This window comes from Hemitrygon akajei, chromosome 32 (assembly GCF_048418815.1).
Source record: "Hemitrygon akajei chromosome 32, sHemAka1.3, whole genome shotgun sequence".
NCBI classification, from domain to species: domain Eukaryota; kingdom Metazoa; phylum Chordata; class Chondrichthyes; order Myliobatiformes; family Dasyatidae; genus Hemitrygon; species Hemitrygon akajei.
This window is the reverse complement of record NC_133155.1, coordinates 18466025-18487128: the sequence shown is the minus strand read 5'-3', so window position 1 is coordinate 18487128 and position 21104 is coordinate 18466025. Positions and strand designations below refer to the sequence as shown.

The window sequence follows — 21104 nt, the reverse complement described above, 5'->3', positions numbered from 1 at the left end:
GATTATGATCAGAGATTAAGGGAGCTAGGGCTTTACTCTTTGGAGAGAAGGAGGATGAGAGGAGACATGATAGAGGTGTACAAGATATTAAGAATAGATAGAGTGGACAGCCAGTGCCTCTTCCCCAGGGCACCACTGCTCAGTACAAGAGGACATGGCTTTAAGGTAAGGGGAGGGAAGTTCAAAGGGGATATTAGAGGAAGGTTTTTTACTCAGAGAGTGGTTGGTGCATGGAATACACTGCCTGAGTCAGTGGTGGAGACAGATACACTAGTGAAATTTAAGAGACTACTAGACAGGTATATGGAGGAATTTAAGGTGGGGGGTTATATGGGAGGCAGGGTTTGAGGGTCAGCACAACATTGTGGGCAGAAGGGCCTGTAATGTGCTGTACTATTCTATGTTCTATCTTGACAAAACCAAAAATGGAATTAACTGTACTGTGATGGATTGGCACAGCAGTCTTGAATGATTGAATGTTTTTTGTTCTTCCAGCACCACTGACCTATCATCCCTTACTGTTTTGTCGATCCATTGTTTTTTCCCCAGAGCATTTTTTCAGCATATATTCACACTCTTATAAGGGGGAAAATCAAAAACATTTCAGAAGCATTCATTCTGGAGACAGTCTGACTGGTTAAAACTAAAACAATGCCACTTCTGTTCTTTCACAATGCTCAGCTTTGCATGATATGTTATCCATCATGGACAATCAGGCACATCCTCTCCATGACCTACTGAATAAACAGCAGTGGACCCTTCTGAACAGGCTCATTCGGCTCTGCTGTCACAAGGATCATTACAGAAAATCTTTCCTACCAAATGCAATGAGCATATACCACAGTTCATTTCTGTGCAACAGCAAAACAGCATCATAGTGCAATAGTCTGTTTTATCATTTCGTACATTATTGCACATTGGTTAATTATTATTCTGTACTTTATTATTAGTTAAGTCTGCACACTGTTAAGTGTGTTTTAAATGTTGCTGCTGTAAAGTAAGAATTTCCCACTCAGGATTAATAAATTTCTTATTATTTGTATTACTATTATTATATCCTCAAAAATATAATTATTACCATTGTATATACCAGTTCCTCACTTTCTCCTAACATCCTCATCTAAATCTATCATGTAAACCTCGGTTCATTTCTCCCTTCAATACATGTTCAACATCTATACTATTTGCTTTGAACAACACCACCCATAGCCCATTCCCCATTCGCTATGATTTTATTTACTTATTGAGATCTGTTTGTTGTTGCTTGTGGTGCGTCAGGCAACATTTTTGCCTTTTCTGTAGCATTTAACTGTTTTCTACGAGGCCGAGCTGCTAACTTGATTCTCAACTCAGCGCGGATGGAAAGCGTGCAAGGAGCTGGCCAGATTTGAACTCGGGACAATTTGCCTTGAAGTCCAGTGCTAATGCAGCTATACCACCGGCCAGATATTTATTCAGATACAGCGTGGAATAGGCCCTTTTGGCCCTTCGAGCCGAACGGCTAAGCAACCCCCCAATTTACTCCTAGCCTAATTATGGGATAATTTACAATGACCAATTAACCTACCAACCTTTACGTCTTTGGACTGTGGGAGGGAACCCACATGGACACAGGCAGAATGTTGTGTATCCTTTAGCTAGGTTTTCTAATATAAAGAAACAAACAACAACAAATTCAGAGTGGACACATTATTAATGCATTTATTATTTTACCTGCAAGGGGAGATATACTTCCAGCCAACTTTCACCTGGAAATATAACTCCAATCTTCTGTTCAAACCAAAGTACTTTTATATGATTTTCCCCACAAAGAACAATGATTAGGTTGCTCTGTTCCATAATATTACATTCCTCTGTTATCTTCACCCTTATCTCATTCACACATTTGATTTTTAGAAGTTCTATCCTGTTTCACTGTTATCAAACATCCCCTCTGGCCATAAACCAATTGTTTGTCATCAAAGAAAATAGTTTGTTCCCATATAACACAAACACCCTTGAAAGTTTTCTCACCCAAACCAGCAAAGCACCTTAGGATTTCATAGACCCCATTTCATTGCAAAACATTTTACAAAAGTTACAAATTTATAAAGACTTCAGGGTTACAGATATATTTCCACATTCCCTCCTTTTTGGAATTTCATGACAATGTGCAAATTCCTTACAGGCAGTAGCGGGAATTGAACCCAGGCCGCCTGTACTGTGAAGTGTTCTGCTAACCACTACCCTACTGTGCCACCCATTTTAATGATTAAGTAATCACTCAGACTGCCTTCGAGTGAAAAGAGACCTGACGTTTCCATCCTTTTCAGATTTGAACATCTTCACATTTCTATTTTTGTCCTCATAAATCTCAGCACTTTCTCCGTTGGCTCCCTATCCTTTACATTGCAAGGTTCATACAGTTTTAGTATAATGTCCCCATTTTTCAACTCTAGCCTGCTAGCAATAAGTGTTGGTTCTTGATATATTATTTTATGGCCTTGCTCACCAATGGCACAACTTGCAGTAATTGGTGTACTTGTACTCCCACTTCTGTTCGCAATTTCCTTTGGACGGAAGAATAGGGAGGTCACACGTCAATAGGAAGGTGTAGGAAGAATGGTCTTCCTATTGATGCACAATCTTCTTCCTCCCAAAGTGTACAACTTCATATGTATTTGCCCATTACTTTACCATTTTGCATATTTATTAATGTCCAATAATCTGTTCCAGTCATACTCAGTCTTGGATATCTAACAATGCTCCTCAATCTCACCCCTCTTTATTCATAAATATGTGATAGGGTACTCATCAGAGGCTTTTTAATCGTTTATTTCTGAATTAGAATCAGAATCAGATTTATTATTACAGACATATACAACACAAAACTTTGTTTTGTGGCAGCAGTACTAATTATAGAAACTGCATTATTACCTATTCTCTGTTATGTTGTCAAATGGCTGGTTAAGCAAAGTTTTAATTTTTGACTGTTTTATCCTTTCAGAGAAGTACCCCTCCCCCACCCTCCATGCAGCTTAATAAACTTTTTTGTTTAACACCTTCCCAGTTCTGACGGTCTTTGGCCTGAAGCTTTAAGTGTATTTCTCTTTGCACAGATGCAGTCTGACCTCTGAGTATTTCTAGCAATTTTTGTTTTGTATTTTAGGTTTACAGCATTTATAAAAACCTCTGATTTTCAATTCTTATTTGCTTTGTCTGCCCACTTTCAATTCTCAGTCCCCCAAAGTCAACTTCTCCCTCGTCTATTAACCTGGATTGCATGTTATCCAACCACTGCATAAATGTCCTCCACTTTTACTGCTGCTTATCTGATTTGGGTTACAAGATGTAATAATGAGTGCTCCTCTGTTGGGTTGTTCACATATTGGAGAAAAGGGATTCCTATGTATATTATTGGAACTTCATTGTCTTTGTTGAAATTCCTTGATTGTATTCTGTGTTGTATTCAGTTTATATGGTATTCAGTTTCCTAATTTGTCTGCTTATTCTTTCTTCCACTTCCCTTCCAATGTTAGGTCGGTAGGTATTGTCTATTGGTATGACCAAACCTGTATTTAATCTATAGACATACAGATTCAGTTTCAGTCTTTTCATCAATATGCTTTACTTCTACAGCCATTTTTATCCCTAATATGGACAACTAATCCATCATGTTCCCTTTGTTTTTCTCTGTTCATTCAAAATAATGTTATACTCTGCAATGTTTAATTCTGTAGCTTGGCTTGGTAATCCAGAAGCTTGTGTTGGTAGTCAAATTCAGAAAATTCACAGATTCGTGCTGATGAGGAGGAAGATAAGGGCTCCCACGGTTCCCAATAAGAGCTTGGTTGACAGAGAGAATCCTTTGATGCCTTTCAGGAGAACAAAAAAGAATCAGAGGTAAAAACTGACACAAGTAGGCGGATAACATTAGTGAGTCTTAATCTGGAGATTTACATTATTTCTCTAGCTCCTGCGCAATTCCAATAATATTGGAATTATTTCTAACTCACCTGTGGCAAGAGATATAGCTAATTTCAGTTGAAAAAATTAAAATGTCACCAAGAGGCATATTAGGTTTTTTTTTAACCCCAGGTATCCTCCTCCACATGTAAGAAAGTTTATTGCACTTACTGCTAATATCATCCTTGAAGTATATCTATCTCATCATAAAATTACAATATCAATTTCAAACAAAATTAACTATAATTAAATATCAGCAATCTTGGATTATCGGTGGTCAGCATAGACCCGATGAGGCATGGGCCTGTTTCTATGCTGTTTCACTCTTCTCTATGACTCTATAGAACAGAACAGCACAAGAACAGGCCCTTTGGAACACAGTGTTGTGCCGAACCAGGTAAACTAATCTCTTCTACCTATACAATGTTCATATCCCTCCATCTGCCTAAATATCTCTTAATGTATTTGCCTTTACCACTATACAGGGCAGCGCATTCCAGGCATCCACCACTCTCTGAGTAAAAAACTTCCCCCTCACATCCCCTTTGAACCTACCCCTCGCACCTTCAATACATACGCTCTGGTATTTAGACATTTCTACCCTGTGATAACGATACTGCCTTTCCACTCTATCTCTGCCTCTCATAACCTTATAAACCTCTATCAGATCTCCCCTCAGCTTCCGCCGCTCCAGAGAAAACAACCCAAGTTTATCCAACCTCACATGATAGCACATGTCCTCTAAACCAGGCAGCATCCTGGTAAACCTCTGCATTCTCTCCATAGCCTAAACATAGTGGGGCGACCAGAACTGGATGCAATACTCCAGATGTGGCCTAACTGTTTTAAAAAGCTGCAACGTACCCTCTTGACTTTTGAACTCAGTACCTCGACTAATAAAGGCAAGCATTTCATAAGCCTTCTTAACCACCCTATCGACCCGTGTAGCCACTTGCAGGGAGCTATGAAATGGGTCTTGCCCTTAACATTGTACTGTCTCTTTACATTTGACCTACCAAGGTGCAACACTTCACATTTGTCCAGGTTAAACTCCATATTGTTCCTCCTATATCTGCAACTGATCTATATCCTGCTGTAATCTACACCATCCACAACACCACCAATCTTCGTATCATCCCCAAACCTACCAACCCACCCATCCACATTTTCACCCAGGTCATTTATATACATCACAAACAGCAGAGGTTCCACCTCAAATCCATGTGGAATACCACCAATCACAGACCTCTAGCTAGAATAAGTACCTTCGAACCAGTACCCCCTGTCTTCTATGGGAAGCTAGTTCTGAATCCAAAAGGCCAAGGATCACATGCATCGTAATCTTCTAGATGAACCTCCCATGAGGGACCTTGTCAATTGCCTCACTAAACTCCAGGCAGACAACACCCACAGCCCTACCTTCATCAATCACCTATGTCACCTTGTCAAAAAACTCAATCAAGTTAGTAAGATACGACTTGTCCTGCACAAAGCCATGCTGGCTCTCCCTGATTAAGCTAAGGTTCTCATAAATCCTATCCCAAAGAATTCTCTCCAGTAACTTCCCTACGACTGGCATGAGACTCACAGGTCTACAGTTTTCAAGATTATCCCTGGCTCTCTTCTTGAATAATGGCTAGCTACTCGCCAGTCCTCCGGGACCTTGCCTGTGGCAAGAGGGGACATGAGCAAGGCCTTAGCAATCTCTTCTCTTGCCTCACTCAATTACCAGGGATATATCCTATCAGGCCCCGGGCAATTATCCATCTTAATGCTCTTTAAGAGACCCATCATTACCTCTTCTTTTACTTCAAAATTCCCTACCATATTAACGGCACTGATTTCTCTATCTTCCAGGTTCCAATGCTTTATATATATATATCCTCTGTAACCCCTTTCAGGTAATCCTGGTTTATTTGCTATCTCATTTCGGAGATCCACAGTCCAACTTTAAATTTCTTTTAGGAGCAAGATAATGACCACTCTTCTGTGGGGGGGAAAATACAATCTACTTGATGCTATTAAATTCAGCACCAAAAGTTTTACATTTCTGAACTAAAATGTTTGGCTCAGTAGACCAATTTGATATAACATTAAGAAGACAAGGAAAATATTTACCAATGGACTGAAGTGTGTTAATAAAATTTTCAGGTGGTAGTGTTCCTCCATTGATATAGGTTACCAATGTCTGTAATCTTTCTGCCCAAGAGCCAGCTGCTAATCCATCGGCAGTGAATCCTAGGGCATCAATAATACTCCAAGCAGCAAAATTAGAACAAACTGGAAAATAAAAAATTACATTTCTTTCCAGGCACTGTTATAATTAATTAAACACATTAAATATTAAAACATTTCCCTTCCCTTTTTCTTTATTTCTGTCTTAATGGTGCTGGCTCATCGCTGAATGAAATTCTTCTGATGTCAATTTCTGGCCATTTTTCATTTCTTGGTTTTATGGTGATTGGGTGAAGCTAGAGCCGTAGTTTCCTTCTGGTCAGCTTGTGTAATTGGGGTACAAGTTCAAATGATCCTGACAGCAAATCTCATATTGTTAAACAAAATTACTTCAGCAGAAAGGATATCTTAGAGTGCTTACTAGTAAATAATCTGATTATGGATCTTAAGGATCACAATTGATCTTGAGCCTCATGGAAGACTTATCCAGAAAATTAAGATGCATTATCCCAGGGTGAATTGGCCTTTTGGATTCAGAACTGGCTTGCCCACATGAGACAGGGGGTAGTGATGCAAAGGTAGTTATTCTTAATGAAAATCAGTAATAATTTACTGTATTTACTGATAACATAGGAAGCTGTGCAGACTCTCAGACCACCTCGCCAATGTATTTCCCGATTTGTTCTGTACCCTACAATATTTAATTTATGCACTTTAGTTTGTTTATGCATAATTCATTTGTAGATTTAATCCTTACTTTCCTAAGATATTACTTTGTGCATTCTTATTGCACATTGGTTCATTATTATTGTGTATATTATTATTCTATACTTCATTATTAGTTAAATTTGCACACTGCTAAGTGTGTTTTTAAATGTCGCTGCTGTAACGAAAGGATTTCCCACGCGGGATGAATGAAGTACTTACTATTATTATACCCTGGGGTCTGGAGAAACGACTCGTTTGCCGGTGCACATGTACATGCCTATAGTTAAATAACAATAAACTTGCCTTGAATACTCTTCTTACTTTTACATGCCTATTAATTCCATGCTGGTTCATCCACTTTTACCAGTGGTCATTTACAGTGGTCAATCAGCCTACTCTAACCCTCTCTGGGGGCTGGGACAGAACCAGAGCTTTGAACATACATTCACAACGAAAACATGCAGCCTCCACACATTTAGCACCTGAGGTTAAATTGAACTGGTGTGGCTGGAGCTTTGCAGTGGCAACACTCTGCCACCCTCATATACCTGTCCATAATATGTCAGAGAGCCCGCAGCGTTTGACAAACGCAGTAAATGCATTATTCATCAAACCGATTTACAAGACGGTTCAAAGTCACAGAGTTCCCATATACAGATGGCAGCAAAGCTGTTGGCTCTTCAGATAGAAAGGATGTGGAAGGTTAAAGCCAGAGTAATCCCAGCTGTGGATTGGAGCTGTGACACCTGGACTGGGAGCGTGGCTTCAACGAGTCTGAGATCTCAGTCCAGAAGAGCGCACTGGTAGGAACAGCAAGGAATCCGCGCCGATCCCTCATGCTCCCGTGCCTCTGGTATAGGACCGAGAGTGAAAGAAAGTTGCACCTACACACTACCCATAAGGAGTGAGATAAAAAGCATATATACTGTAAACCAATCACAAACAAGAGAAAATCTGCAGATGCTGGAAATCCGAGCAACACAAACAAAATACTGGAGGAACTCAGCAGGCCAGGCAGCATCTATGGAAAAGAGTATAGTCGACGTTTCGAGCCGAGACCCTCCAGCAGGACTGGAGATATGCTGTGAACTATAAACGCACACACGCATACATACATTCTGTGGAATCCATTCCACAGGCAGCTGTGGAGACCAGGTCATCAGGTGTACTTAACGCAGAGGTTGATAGGTTCTGGATTAGTCAGAACATGGAAGGTTATGGGGACAAATCAGAAGAATGGGGTTGAAAGGGAAATGGATCAGCCATGATGAAATGCCAGTGCAGATTCGATGGGCCGAACAGCCTAATTTTACTCCTAGGTCTCATGGTCTCATATTTAGTACTTTACTGCAGAGAGTTTTACGATGAAGTAGAGGTAAGAAACAGTCTGTTCGATCCAGTTAAACAACTAGATGAGTAGGAGACTTTCTGAATGCAGCATGAACTACTTTACAAGGGGCTAACAACATTTCTTGGAGCAATGCTGAGTGAAGCTAAGTTCCAAGCGTTATGGAGCCTAACGTAAAGATGCTGCACAAAAGCTACACTAGGTGGAGATAGATTATTTCAAATCAAATATATTGTCATATCTAGTATGGCAAGGTACAGATCTGATGAAATCTTACAGCAGAATCACTGGCAAGTAAATACAGACAACATATAGTATATAAATTTTGCAAGAACAGGTAGGGAGGGAATAAACAGGACTATGAAGAAAAGACCTTAATGTGAACAAAGACAGTCAGAGACAGGTCCAGGGTGGCGCAAGGAATGATCACTAGTGCTCTATTGCTAAGGTACAGTTAGGGTTATGCAGGTTATTTTAAGAATTGATAGTTGTAGGAAATTAATCTGATTATTAATAATTAGTTTATTTTGAGCTAGTGTGTTAAGATTAATAATTCAAAAATTGAAAATATGATCTTATGACACTTGGAACTTAAACATTGTCTTTACTTGTATCATAAATAGATCAATAATTAATTAATAGATAGGTAGATAGATAGATAAATAAATAGATAGATAGATAGATAGATAGATAGATAGATAGATAGATAGATAGATAGATAGATAGATAGATAGATAGATAGAGTACTATCTTAGGTGGCTTTTAAAACAAAATTAGATGCTATGATGCAGTGGGTAACTGATTTAGTCTCAGTGTTAGTTTTGCAAGAAACCCTTTTATTTTGCATGTAACTTTCAAGTAACTTCTTTGACTTCAAATTTAATATTTAAGTGTCTACAATGACCTGCAGGAGTTCTCTAATCCTAGTGTTTTCTTCATCCTCACAGTCTCCTTTAGTCGAATGCATATTTAAACCATTAGCAGTCCCATCTCTAACCTGATTAAAATTTTGTACTAAATTTCCTTGTTTTTTGAGGAGCTTCTGCTTATCCTTACTGATTGTGGTTTGTTGGTCACGAGTCGAGGGTTTATTCTATATCCATTTTCATGACACTGACTTAAAAAGGAAGTTGTAACTTGATCTCATTTTTTGATTTAATCTGATTCTTCATTGATGGAACTACAGTTTTTTTTCAAATTGATAGTTGTTGCTTTGTGGTAGGACTGTTCTGAGCCAGACCACTGGGTACAGGAATCGTTCAAGAGACTTGAGAGCAATAATCTAGACCAATATATTACTAGGTTTTTGAAGGGCCAGCTTTATACAAGAAAATGCATTGAGATTGTTACCACGGGTGACTGCAGAGATTTGTGTACTGCTCATGGATAGAAATGCTGCCCACAGATCGGGCGATAGGCCGACTCTGAAGTCAGCAAGCGCCGTGCTCTCCCATGCCATCAGGAAGGCAAAGCATGAGTACGCAAAGAAAATTCACAGACGCCTTTGTGACACCAGGGATATACGGCGCATGTGGCAAGGCACACGAACCGTAACGGATTGTAAATCCACGCTGCACGTCAACAGCGACACCTTCCTTCCTGAAAGGCTGAATACCTTCTCTGCATGATTTGATGCAATGAATGATGCGACATCGAGGAGAGCCCTTTCTCCTCCTGAGGAACAGGCACACTGTCTGGCTGTAGCTGAGGTGAGGAAGATCCTACTCAGAGTAAACCCGGACCTGGTAAGGTGCTGAGGGATTTTGCCACCCAGCTAACAAAGGTCTTAAAGGACATCTTTAATATCTCTTTGAAACAGTCCATTCTCCCTGCAGGCTTCAAGGCAGCCACCATCATTCTAGTGCCCAAGGGAGTGACAGAAACTGGCCTGAACGGTTACTACCCAGTGCATTGACTTTCACAACCATGAGTGCTTTGAACGGGTGGTAATGGATCATATAAATCCTATACACCAGCTAAACTGGACCCTTTCCAGTTTCTCTACTGCTCAAACCACTGATGATACCATAGCCTTGGCCCTCCACTCTGTCTTGTCCCACCTAGAAAACAATGCCCTAATCGCCAGGATGGTGTTCATTGACTTCAGCATGGCCCTTAACACAATCATGAAGCTGTCCTTGTTGGGACTCAGCACACCTCTCTGTAACTGGATCTTGAACTTCTTGAAGAAAGGTACCCCAATCAGTCCAAATTGGCAGCAACATCTCAAGCTCCATCATACTAAGCACTGGTGCCCCCCAGGGCTGTGTGCTCAGCCCACTGCTGCTCATGCTGCTGACCGACAACTGCACTGCCAGGTCCAGCTCAAACCTCGCCATCAAGTTCACTGATGATGCAACAGTGGTCGGCCTCATCAGCTACGATGATGAGCCAGCGTACAGAGAGAAGGTTGAGAGGCTTGTCAAATGGTGTCAGTCTCAACATGGACAAGACAAAGGAGATAACTGTGGACCTCAGGAAGGCACAGTTCAAACACTCTCCATTGCACATCAATGGCTCTGCCATGGTGAGAGTGAAGAGCACAGAGTTCCTTGGTGTGCACATCATGGACAATCTAACCTGGGCCCACAACACCTCCTCATAGTCAAGAGGCCACAGCATCTAGACTTTCTGAGGAGATTCAGGTTTGCCTCCATTCTACAGAACCACCATCGAGAGCATCCTGTCTGGCTGCATCATTGTGTACCACAGAAGCCTCAAGGCACCAAACCACAAGACTCTACAGAGGACAGTAAAAACTGCCAAGAGCATCATTGGTGTCTCTCTCCATGCTAGTTGTGACATTTACCTGGAGTGTTGTATACAAAGGGCCGAAGCATCGTTGAGGGTCCTTCCCACTCATCCCACAATCTCTTTGACCCACTACCAGCAGGAAGGAGGTACAGGAGCATCAGGATGAAAATTGCCAGAATGGATAACAGCTTCTTCCCTCAGGCTGTGAGACTAATAAATACTCTGCCATCACCAAGGTCCCATCACGAGCGCAGCAAGCTGTTTATCTATTCACTGTTTGCCTGTACTGCATATTACATGCACTTTTGAATTATGTTAGATTAACTTTTTAATGGTAATATGTTGTTCTATGTGCTTATGTGTGATACATGTCTTGTGGGTGCATTGTGGTCCGGAGAAACATTGTTTTGCAGGGTTCTGTATATGTACAGTCAGATGACAATAAACTGGAAATTGAACTTAATGAAATGAATCATTAAACAACGGCCCCAAAAACTGTCTCAAGTGGATGCAAAGATTCAATAGGATTAAGATACCCTGAGTGTCCTAACTAACATTATCTGTCACTTGACATCACATGTAACAGATTATATGATCCTTATGATGTTTTATTGTGATAATTCGTTGCTTGCAGATTGACTTCTATGGCTGGCGTGGTAGCATAGTGGTTAGCACAATGCTTTACAGTACCAGCGACCCGGGTTCAATTCCCACCGCTGTCTGTAAGGAGTTTGCACATTCTCCCTGCGACCACGTGGGTTTCCTCTGTGTGCTCCATTTCCCTCCCACACTCCTGGTTGGTAGGTTACCGTAATTGGTCATTGTAAACTGTCCCGTGAAGTAATATATAAGACCTTTGTTAGAGCCCACTTGTGTTCAGTTCTGGTCACCTCACTACAGAAAGGATGTGGATACTATAGAGAGAGTGCAGAGGAGATTTACAAGGATGTTGTCTGGATTGGAGGGCACACCTTATGAGAATCGGTTGAGTGTTCTTGGCCTTTTCTTCTTGGAGCAACGGAGGATGAGAGGTGACCTGATAGAGGTGTATAAGATGATAAAGGGTATTGATCGTCTGGATAGCCAGGGCTGAAATGGCTAACACGAGGGGGCATAATTTTAAAGTGCTTGGAAGAAGGTACAAGGGGGATGTCGGAGGTAAGTTTTTCACACAGAGAGTGGTGGGTGCATGGAATGCACTGCCAGCGACTGCAGTAGAGGTGGATACAATAGGGTCTTTTAAAGGACACTTAGCTACATGGAGTTTAGAAAAATAGAGAGCTATGCAGTAGGGAAATTCTAGGCAGTTTCTGGAGTAGGTTACAAAGTTGGCACAACATTGTGGGCTGATGGGCCTGTAACGTGCTGTCGATTTCTATGTTTCTATGATTAGGCAAAGGGCTAAATCGGGGACTGCTTGGTGCGCAGCTCGAAGGGCCGATTCACACTCAGTTTGAGTTTTGCTTTCTATTCACCACAAGGTGGAATAGAAACTACAATTGCCTTGTTCCAGTTGGTGAGCTGGGAGTTATAGTGGATTTAAGAGATTTAATTGACTGAATTAGCTATTCAATGCTTTCATGAACTAATTCCAAGTGCTGTTATTTGGACTCATTTGAATAACTCAGTTACTGTGCATTTTGTAAGTGATTATCTGAACAGATTTACCTGATAATTATAGACTGTAGTAGAATTTTTATCATGGCAGAAATTGATCTGATAGGATAGAGATTTATATATAATTGAGGGGCAATTAATCAGCTATGCCTTGGTTCCTAGCATGTATGGTCCTGTCTCTGGAAGCAGGCTCCTGCACTAAGCCTAATTATCCTCTGAGAGTGGCAGACATACACTATGCCTTTGGGAAAAAGTGCCTTCTCTGAAGGCACCCAGGCAGCTGTTCAAACACGTCGCTGCAGAGTCTCAGTATTAATTAGTGAGAATGGGTGAATGTCGAAGAGACTGAAATGCGGATCAAACTAAAGTAATAAACACAAATATGGAGAAGCAAGCATCTTACCTGCTCCAAATCCCATCCACACAGTCTGAGAGCGAAATGAACCATCCACTGTAAATCAAAGTAACAGCAAGCCATATGAAACAGAGAAGTATAATCAATGTAGTTCTTCTGCATGCAATAGCTATTTTATTGACAATAATGGGAATCCAGGTATTATATTTATTATAACAAAACATCTCAAAGAATTCAGAGTCTGAAATGGATTCTCAGCAAAAGTCACATGATGAAACAAAAGCTGTAGTAGATTAAATAAATTTTGAGCAGTTCTGATGAAACTATTAACCTGAAGCATTGACTCTGTTTTCTCCTCTACAGGTGCTGCCTAACCTGTTGAGTATTTCTAAAGTTCTCTGTTTTTTATTTCAGACTTCCTACGTCTGTAGCACATTGCTTTTGTGTTGAGGTTTAACAGGGGCCTGCTTAAGAAAAGTTACAAAGCAAGATGGATGCCAGTAAAGACGACTAGTGCCACCCAGAGGAATATAGAGATGCAAAAGATCTCCTGAGCCAGAAAATGCACAATGAATGTTTATCATAGAAATAACGGAAAGCTGATCTATTCGTCATCCAAGGTGATAAACATTAGTCTGTGGCCCACCGTCACACACTAAACTCAATATACCCACTCTTTTTCCACATCCATTAATAATTTTCACTCATAGAAATCCATCAAAACCCAGATATATAAAACAAGTAATAAATATAACATGAAAAATTTCTATTTTTCTACCTCCATTTTACCTTCCTTCATTTCTGAATGACTGGTTCTTGGGACTCCCCAACCAGTGAAAATAATTTCCCTCCATCTACTTCAATATTCTGAAATTTCTTAACAAATTATATCACCATTATTAGTATAATCTCTCCTTGTAGTCTAACTCAATGTACAGGAATTTGCAATTTATTTTCTCCAGGGGCAATTCTATTCTAGTCTTTCAGTTAGAAAAGCCAGCTTTTCATTAGGTTCTTGTACTAATTATTTTTCCTGTCAAGATAGTAATTGGACCTTTGAGTCTTATAAGAAGCCCACTGCTTCTAGATTTTTTCATCATTTAGTGCAGGGGTTCCCAACCTGGGGTGCGAGATGGAATTTCAGGGGTGCGACAAAGAGTGGCTTGTGTGCTTGAGTGACAAGTCACGAGTCATCACTCAGTCAGCTGCCAGTGTACCTTGAGAAGTGGTAGTAACGTTTGTCCCAAGCACACTCCAATCTCCCGCTACCTGAGTCAGCATTGAGGATTCTCATCAGTGTTACCTGGGAAGTTACATCTCAGAGTTGAGGATTCTCATCAATTTACTATTTACAATTTTTTCTGAATAAATTAGAATCTAATTGCTCAATTTATATTTGCATTTTATGCACTGAGTTAAAAGCTTATTTTTTTTAAGTTCAATTTGTTCACCCGCAGTATTGTATGTGGTTCAATAATTAGAAATTAGACTTCTTCATCTTCAAATGTGATATTACTTTTGTAGGGGGTGCGAACATTAATCAATCATTTCCATGGGGTGTGGGGCATAGAAAAGGTTGGGAACCACTGATTTAGTGGATGTTCTTAGTCTATCACTTTTAGGCCCAATGTAAGTGATACTGTATATTTGCTTAATCAATTAATGTGTCTGTGCTTTCATTTGCTTAAGATACTGCACTTGGTCAACTTTGATTTGCTTTCTACCCCATCGTCCTACTTGATTATGTCGGACTGCCTGTCAAAGTTCAAAGTATATTTATGATGCACCATCAATAACTCTTGGAGATGGGAGGCTAACGATAGGCTTTTATTAGCAGCAAGAGACCACGATTAGCAACAAGAGACCACCACACAACATCCTGGAGACCGAGGGAGGAGCAGTGCCTCTAATCGCCTTTATACAGGGGTCTGTGGGAGGAGCCACAGAAGCAGTCAGCAGAGGGGCGTGTCCAGACAGGTATATGTAGTTTACCACAATTTATTATCAAAGAACGTATAAGTTATACAACCCTGAGATGTGTTTGCTTACAAGCAGTCACAAAGCAAGGAACCCGAAAGAATCCAATTAAAAAATAAATAAAGACCAACCCCCAATGTGCTCAGAGAAAGAGAGAGAAAAGAAACAAATCATGCAATCAATAGGAGCGAGCAATAACAACAGCATTCCAAACCATAGGTTCAATCCTAATCCCCAGCGAAGGCCCAAAGCCTCGGGGCTCAGTTCATCATACGAGCAGGGAAAATCACCGCGAAGTTCACAGACACGAAGCACAGCAGTCGGGTTAGTCTCACAAACTCAGACACGTGGAAAGAGGAGTTCCACAGTCTATCTGGGCTGGCATTTAAATGAGCTGTTGGAATTTGGGAAAATCAGAAGATAGGTGGGAAAAGAGGAATAGCAAATAATTTTGACTTTGCCTTTGAGGCCCTGGCTTTAGTGGTTCATTCTACTCGAACCTAACCCACTGAACTCAGCACCCATTCCATGCACATTGAGCACACTACCTATTTAACCTATCAAACTTAACCTGAGCTCTGCAGGATCAGTAGTTTACAATGGCAAGATTACCAACATAATAGGAACACATTTAACTGGAAGTAATTTCCAACATCATGATTTGGCGTACACTGTCATTCTTCGTGATGGCCAGACTGGTACCCTGAAATTCCTAACTTAACACTATCGACAAAAGCTATCACCAAAAAACGAATTCGGCTATTCAGAGAAAAGTCAGGTGGCCAACTTTGCAGAGATATATTCCACTCTTTTGCCTCTTAACTTCCAAAAACTATTTACAAAATTTAAACAGTAGAGGCAAATAATCAGACAACCGTTGGTTCCCTTTGTATTCCATGGAATGTAGAAATAGAAAATCATATCTCACCGGTAGAGAACATGCAGAACAGTATTAGTAAAGCCAAGCAGTGCATTTTGATTTTGTTCCCAGTCCAAATGATGTCCCAGTTAACAAGGAGAGCAAATTTCTTCTGCTGCTGAAATAAAGAGACAAAAAGTACGCATTGAGCAAGGATTTATACTGTAGGGCATTAAAATTCTCGCATGTAAAATCAAACCGAGAGTAAAACATTGCAGCTTTTCCTTTTGATTATTATTTATGAATAATTACGTTCAATGTTCGAGCTAAATTTTTTCATTATACACTTGTTGTTTTCTTGGCTTCATGTACCACATTGATTATAACATTTTAATGAAATCTTGCGCAACAAGAATGTTCTTGTCCTTTTTAACACAATAGAGTGTGGTTGATATATTGTTCAGAATTTTCAATAATACATGGAGTGGTTGAGAGAAGCCCATAAAACTCCATCCTCATTGTTAAAATAAAGGAAATACAATGATTATGAGCAGACTCAAAACATCCACAGTACAGGTTGAGCTCCTCTTATCTGGAATGCTTGGGACTGGAGGTGTTCTGGATTTTGGAAAATTTGCATCTCTCCAATGGAAAGTCACACAAAAAGTAATGGTTACAGCCCAGTCCATCACAGGTAAAGCCCTCCCAATCACTGAGCACATCTATGTGAAATATGGCACAGGAAAGCAGCATCTATCATCAGGGACCCCCACCACCCAGGACATGCTCTCTTCTCGCTGCTGCCATCAGTAAGAAGGTACAGAGCCACAAGATTCACGCCACCAGGTTCAGGAACTGTCATTACAACTATCAGGCACTTGAACCAAAGAGGATAACTTCACTTGCCCCATCGTTGAAATGTTCCCACAACCAATGGACTCAGTTTCAAGGACTCTTCATCTCATGTTCTAAATATTTGTTGCTTTTTTTTTACTATTATTATTTCTACTTTTTGTATTTGCTTAGTTTGTTCTCTCCTGCACTCTGGTTGAATGCCCTAGTTGGGTGGTCTTTCATTGATTCTGTTATGGTTATTATTCTATAGATTATTGAGTATGCCCACAAGAAAATGAATCTCAGGGAAGTATATTGTGGCAAATATGTACTTTAATATCAAAATTTACTTTGAACTTTGAGATAGCTTTGGGATGGGACCCAAGTCCAAATATTACTCCACTTACAATACATTTGCAGCTTATACATATACCCTGAAGGTAGTTTTATATAATAATTTAGTGCATGAAACAATGAAGTGTACATTGAACCATCAGAAAAGTAAGCTATCGCTACCTCAGCTACTTGGGTGGACAGTCAGTGGCTGTCTGGCATCACCGTCATTCCAGACTCTAACTTTATATGCTACCTGTAAACAGTCTTTGTCTTACACTTGTTCATCACACAACTGTAAACATTATTACAAATCATTAATACAATAAAAACATAATGTGTACAGGGTAACAAAAGCAGCATCAGGAGAATACCTGAACCAGCTGTTGAACAACAACAAACTACAGCAAGCTTTCAGTCTCGACCTGCAAGACCACATTTTCATTAAAAGATTATCGTGCACTGTGTTTGTATTTTACTCTTTTTTTAATTAGGTTTTAAGTAAGGTATAAAAACAAACTTATTGTTGTGTATGTGACCAGTTACACAACAATACTATAAATAAAAACACTAGAGACTGGAGCTAAGATAACAGAGGTTTTTACTTACGGACCCTGAACTGAACACACATATACATATCAATACGTGCCTAATAGTGCATGCTCAATAACGTGTTACTATGATATAAAATAGTCCCATATTATACAGTAGGCTATATGGTACACTCCTCCCCTTTTCAAAGTGTATCAAATGTTTTTTTAATCTGGGGAACAACGCTAAACAAATGCTGTATGTGTACCCTTAATATGCAAATGCCTAATAATAATAATCATAATAATAATAATAATAATAATAATAATAATTATTATTATTATTATTATTATTATTATTATATTTATAACTGAAGTCTCTGGGGGGATCTTCTCTGCCGCTCTGGGTATCGTCTGTCCTGCAACGTTTGCTTTCAGGAATTAGTCTCCACAGATACATCAGGTGGGTCCTCAGCACTGGTGACAGGCTTATCTGTAGATGAGGCTGATGTGGTCACATCAGGAGTGTTTGCTTCTATGTCCAGGGAGTCAGTGCAAGATGTTGTTGTGTTTTCCACCTGAGCATTCAGGATTTGATCTACATGACGTCTCCATACATTCTCTCCCACCTGTACTCTATACATCAGTGGCCCGTCTATGGTGGAAATTATACCCGGCTGCCACTTTTCAGTCCGGTAATCCCGTGCAAGAACTGAATGTCCCACATTGAAGCTCCTTGTTGACTTAGCATTTAAGTGTTTGAGCTGTCTGTTCTCTATATCACGCCGTACATTTGATTTGAGAAGATTCATATGGGACATAGATTCCTGTTCAGAAGCATCATCGCTGGAGTCTGGTTAGTAGTTGCATGTACTGCATTACAATAGGCAAGGAGGATGCCGTCTATTTTGTATTGCATTGGTCGATTTTCACTGCTCCTTGCCTTGAGGGCTTTCTTGAACGTTTGCACAAATCTTTCTGCCAAGCCATTTGTGGATGGATGGTAAGGAGCTGATGTAAAGTGCTTGATTCCATTGTTCTTTGCAAAACTTTGGAATTCTTCAGAGCCAAATTGCCGTCCATTGTCCGTGCAGATTTGCTCTGGTATGCCATTCCTGGCGAACATGGTCCTCAGAACTGTAATGGTCTTTTCCGATGTGGCTGTCTTCATTTTGATGACCTCTGGCCATTTGGAATGTGCATCAACGGCGATTAAAAAGATAAGAGTCCATGAATGGTCCAGCAAAGTTGATGTGCACTCGTTGCCATGGTGAGGAGGGCCACTCCCACGGATGGAGAGGGGCTTGTGGTGGTGTGTTCTGGATCTTTTGACATCCAGAGCAATTCTTGGTCACGTCTTCAATCTGTTTATCGATTCCTGGCCACCACACATAGGCACGGGCGAGACTTTTCACCTTCACGGTACCCAGGTGCCCCTTAGGTAGTTCTTCCAGCACTCTGGAGCGTAGCTCGGGAGGAATCACAACTTGTGAGCCACACATTAGTGTTCCCCGGCTCCTTCCTCGTTGAGAAGGCTGGAAACAGTGTGTTACCCCGTGTTGGCCATCCCTTTACCGTGACGTCATACACTTTTGACAACGCAGGGTCATTGCATGTTTCCCTTTCAATGAGGCTGTTCATCACTGGTAATTGTTCAACTACTGTTGTGTGAAAGATCTCTGCTGGATCCATTTGTGTAGTTACCTCTGAAGTCGGAGGTGGTAAACGTGACAAACCATCTGTGTTGCCGTGTTGCTTGGTCCCCTTGTGTTCAATGTCATACCTGTGACCTCCTAAGAAAAGAGACCAACGCTGCAGCCTTTGTGCTGTCATTACACTGGAACGCCTTTCCTTGGGTTGAAGATTGACACAAAAGGCTAATGATTAGTCAACAGGGTAAACTTTTGGCCATCCAGGTAGTGACTGAATTTCTTGACTCCCCACACGAGGTTTAGGGCCTCTCTGTCAATCTGTGCGTAGTTGCGTTCAGCCGAAGTTAGCATTCTTGAGGCAAAGGCTATTGGTCTTTCTGAGCCATCTTGTGTGATAACACAGCTCCTATCCCATGGGGCGAGGCATCATAAGCCAGTCGGATAGGTAAGGAGGGATCAAAGTGTGCAAGCACCCTGTCTGAATTTATGAGTCTTTTAGTTTCTTGAAACGCTTTCTCACAGCTCTCAGTCCACTTCCATTGTGTCCCTGCCTGTAATAATGCATTTAGTGGGTGTAGGACTGTGGACAGGTTATGCAAAAACTTGTGGTAATAGTTCACTAGACCAAGATATGCTCTCAGCTGAGACACATTTTCAGGTGGTGGTGCCTTAAGCACCGTTTCTATCTTGTCTTGTGACATGTGTAAGCCATCCTTGTTGATCACATGCCCACAGTACGAGCTTTCCTTTTTGAAAAACTCACATTTCTGTCGATTAGCTCTGAGCCCATATTCTCGTAACCTGGTGAGCACTTGTTTAAGGTTAGAAAGATGGTTGTTGTCATCTTTGGGGTGACAATGATGTCATCCAGGTAACACGGAGTCCCTGGAATCCCCTGCAGGACCTGGTCCATTGCCCTTTGCCAGATTGCAGGCGCTGAAGCTATCCCAAACAGACAGACAGACATACTTTATTGATCCCGAGGGAAATTTGGTTTCGTTACAGTCGCACCAACCAAGAATAGTGTAGAAATATAGCACTATAAAACCAGCCTGTTGTACTGGTAAAGTCCTTTGTGTGTATTTATTGTCAGGCATTTCTTGGATGCTTTCTCGATTTCCATTTCAAGGTAAGCCTGGGTCAAATCAAGTTTTGTGAAATGTTCCCCTCCTGATAGGGAAGCAAAGATGTCCTCAATGCGAGGTAGAGGATTCTGTACGGTGCAGAGAACTGGGTCAACTGTCACTTTAAAGTCTCCACATATGCACACCTTGCTTGGTTTTCTTCATCACTGGAACAATAGGCGTGGCCCATTCACTCCAATCCACCTTTGACAGGACCCCAGTCTGCTCCAGATTTTTCACCTCAGTCTCTACTGTAGGACGGATTGTATATGGCACTGGTCTGGTTTTGTGAAATTTTGGACATGCATTTTTCTCAGTCTCAGTCCTTGCCTTCATGCCTTGAAGTGTTCTTATTCCTTTCACGAACACTTCCTCATAGTCAACAAGTATTTGTGACAGTCTCTCAGATGTAGCCTCGCTGCCCTCCTTTGTTGACACATCTAGTGCCTTGATGGTGTGCCAATCCAACTGGATTTTCCCGAGCCATTCACGTCCCAGCAACGGTGGTCCTCCATTTCTCAGTACATAGAGGTACAGCTGCTGCGTTTTGTCTCCGTAGGTCACTGTCACTTTAACTTTGCCTTCAGGACACATTTTCTGTCCTGTGTAAGTCTTTAGCAGTAGTTAAGTTCGTTTCAGAGGTATGTGTGTAAACAGTCGTTTGTAGTCGTGTACAGAGATCACTGTTAAGGCTGAGCCTGTGTCCAGTTCCATTTTCAGTCTCACACCCGCCACTTGTGGAGTTATCCATATTACTCTTCGATCATCTTTTTCTTCCACGCTCTGAAGTGGCAGACAAGACAATTCACTTTTGTCCGAGTCATTTTCATCAGAATTGCTTTCTTTCATTTTGTGCACGTTGTCGTATTTTCCTTTCAGGGGTTTCTTGTTTC

The 21104-nt window shown here is 40.8% G+C and overlaps 1 protein-coding gene across 4 annotated transcripts in view; it reads right to left on the bottom strand.

Moving 5' to 3' along the window:
• Nucleotides 1-1674: 1674 nt before the first annotated feature.
• Nucleotides 1675-21104, bottom strand: part of LOC140719543 (interferon alpha-inducible protein 27, mitochondrial-like) — a 47005-nt gene continuing 27575 nt past the window's right edge. For 3 of the 4 annotated variants that reach the window (XM_073034225.1, XM_073034228.1, XM_073034226.1), the window contains exons 3-6: nucleotides 15808-15916; nucleotides 12951-12998; nucleotides 6064-6225; nucleotides 1675-3854 (exon numbers count right to left, since the gene is read on the bottom strand). In XM_073034225.1, coding sequence (XP_072890326.1) covers nucleotides 3769-3854; nucleotides 6064-6225; nucleotides 12951-12998; nucleotides 15808-15916 — 405 coding nt within the window. In that variant the 3' untranslated portion in view covers nucleotides 1675-3768. The remainder of the gene's footprint in view (nucleotides 3855-6063; nucleotides 6226-12950; nucleotides 12999-15807; nucleotides 15917-21104) is intronic. The other variant, XM_073034227.1, reaches the window with a different exon arrangement.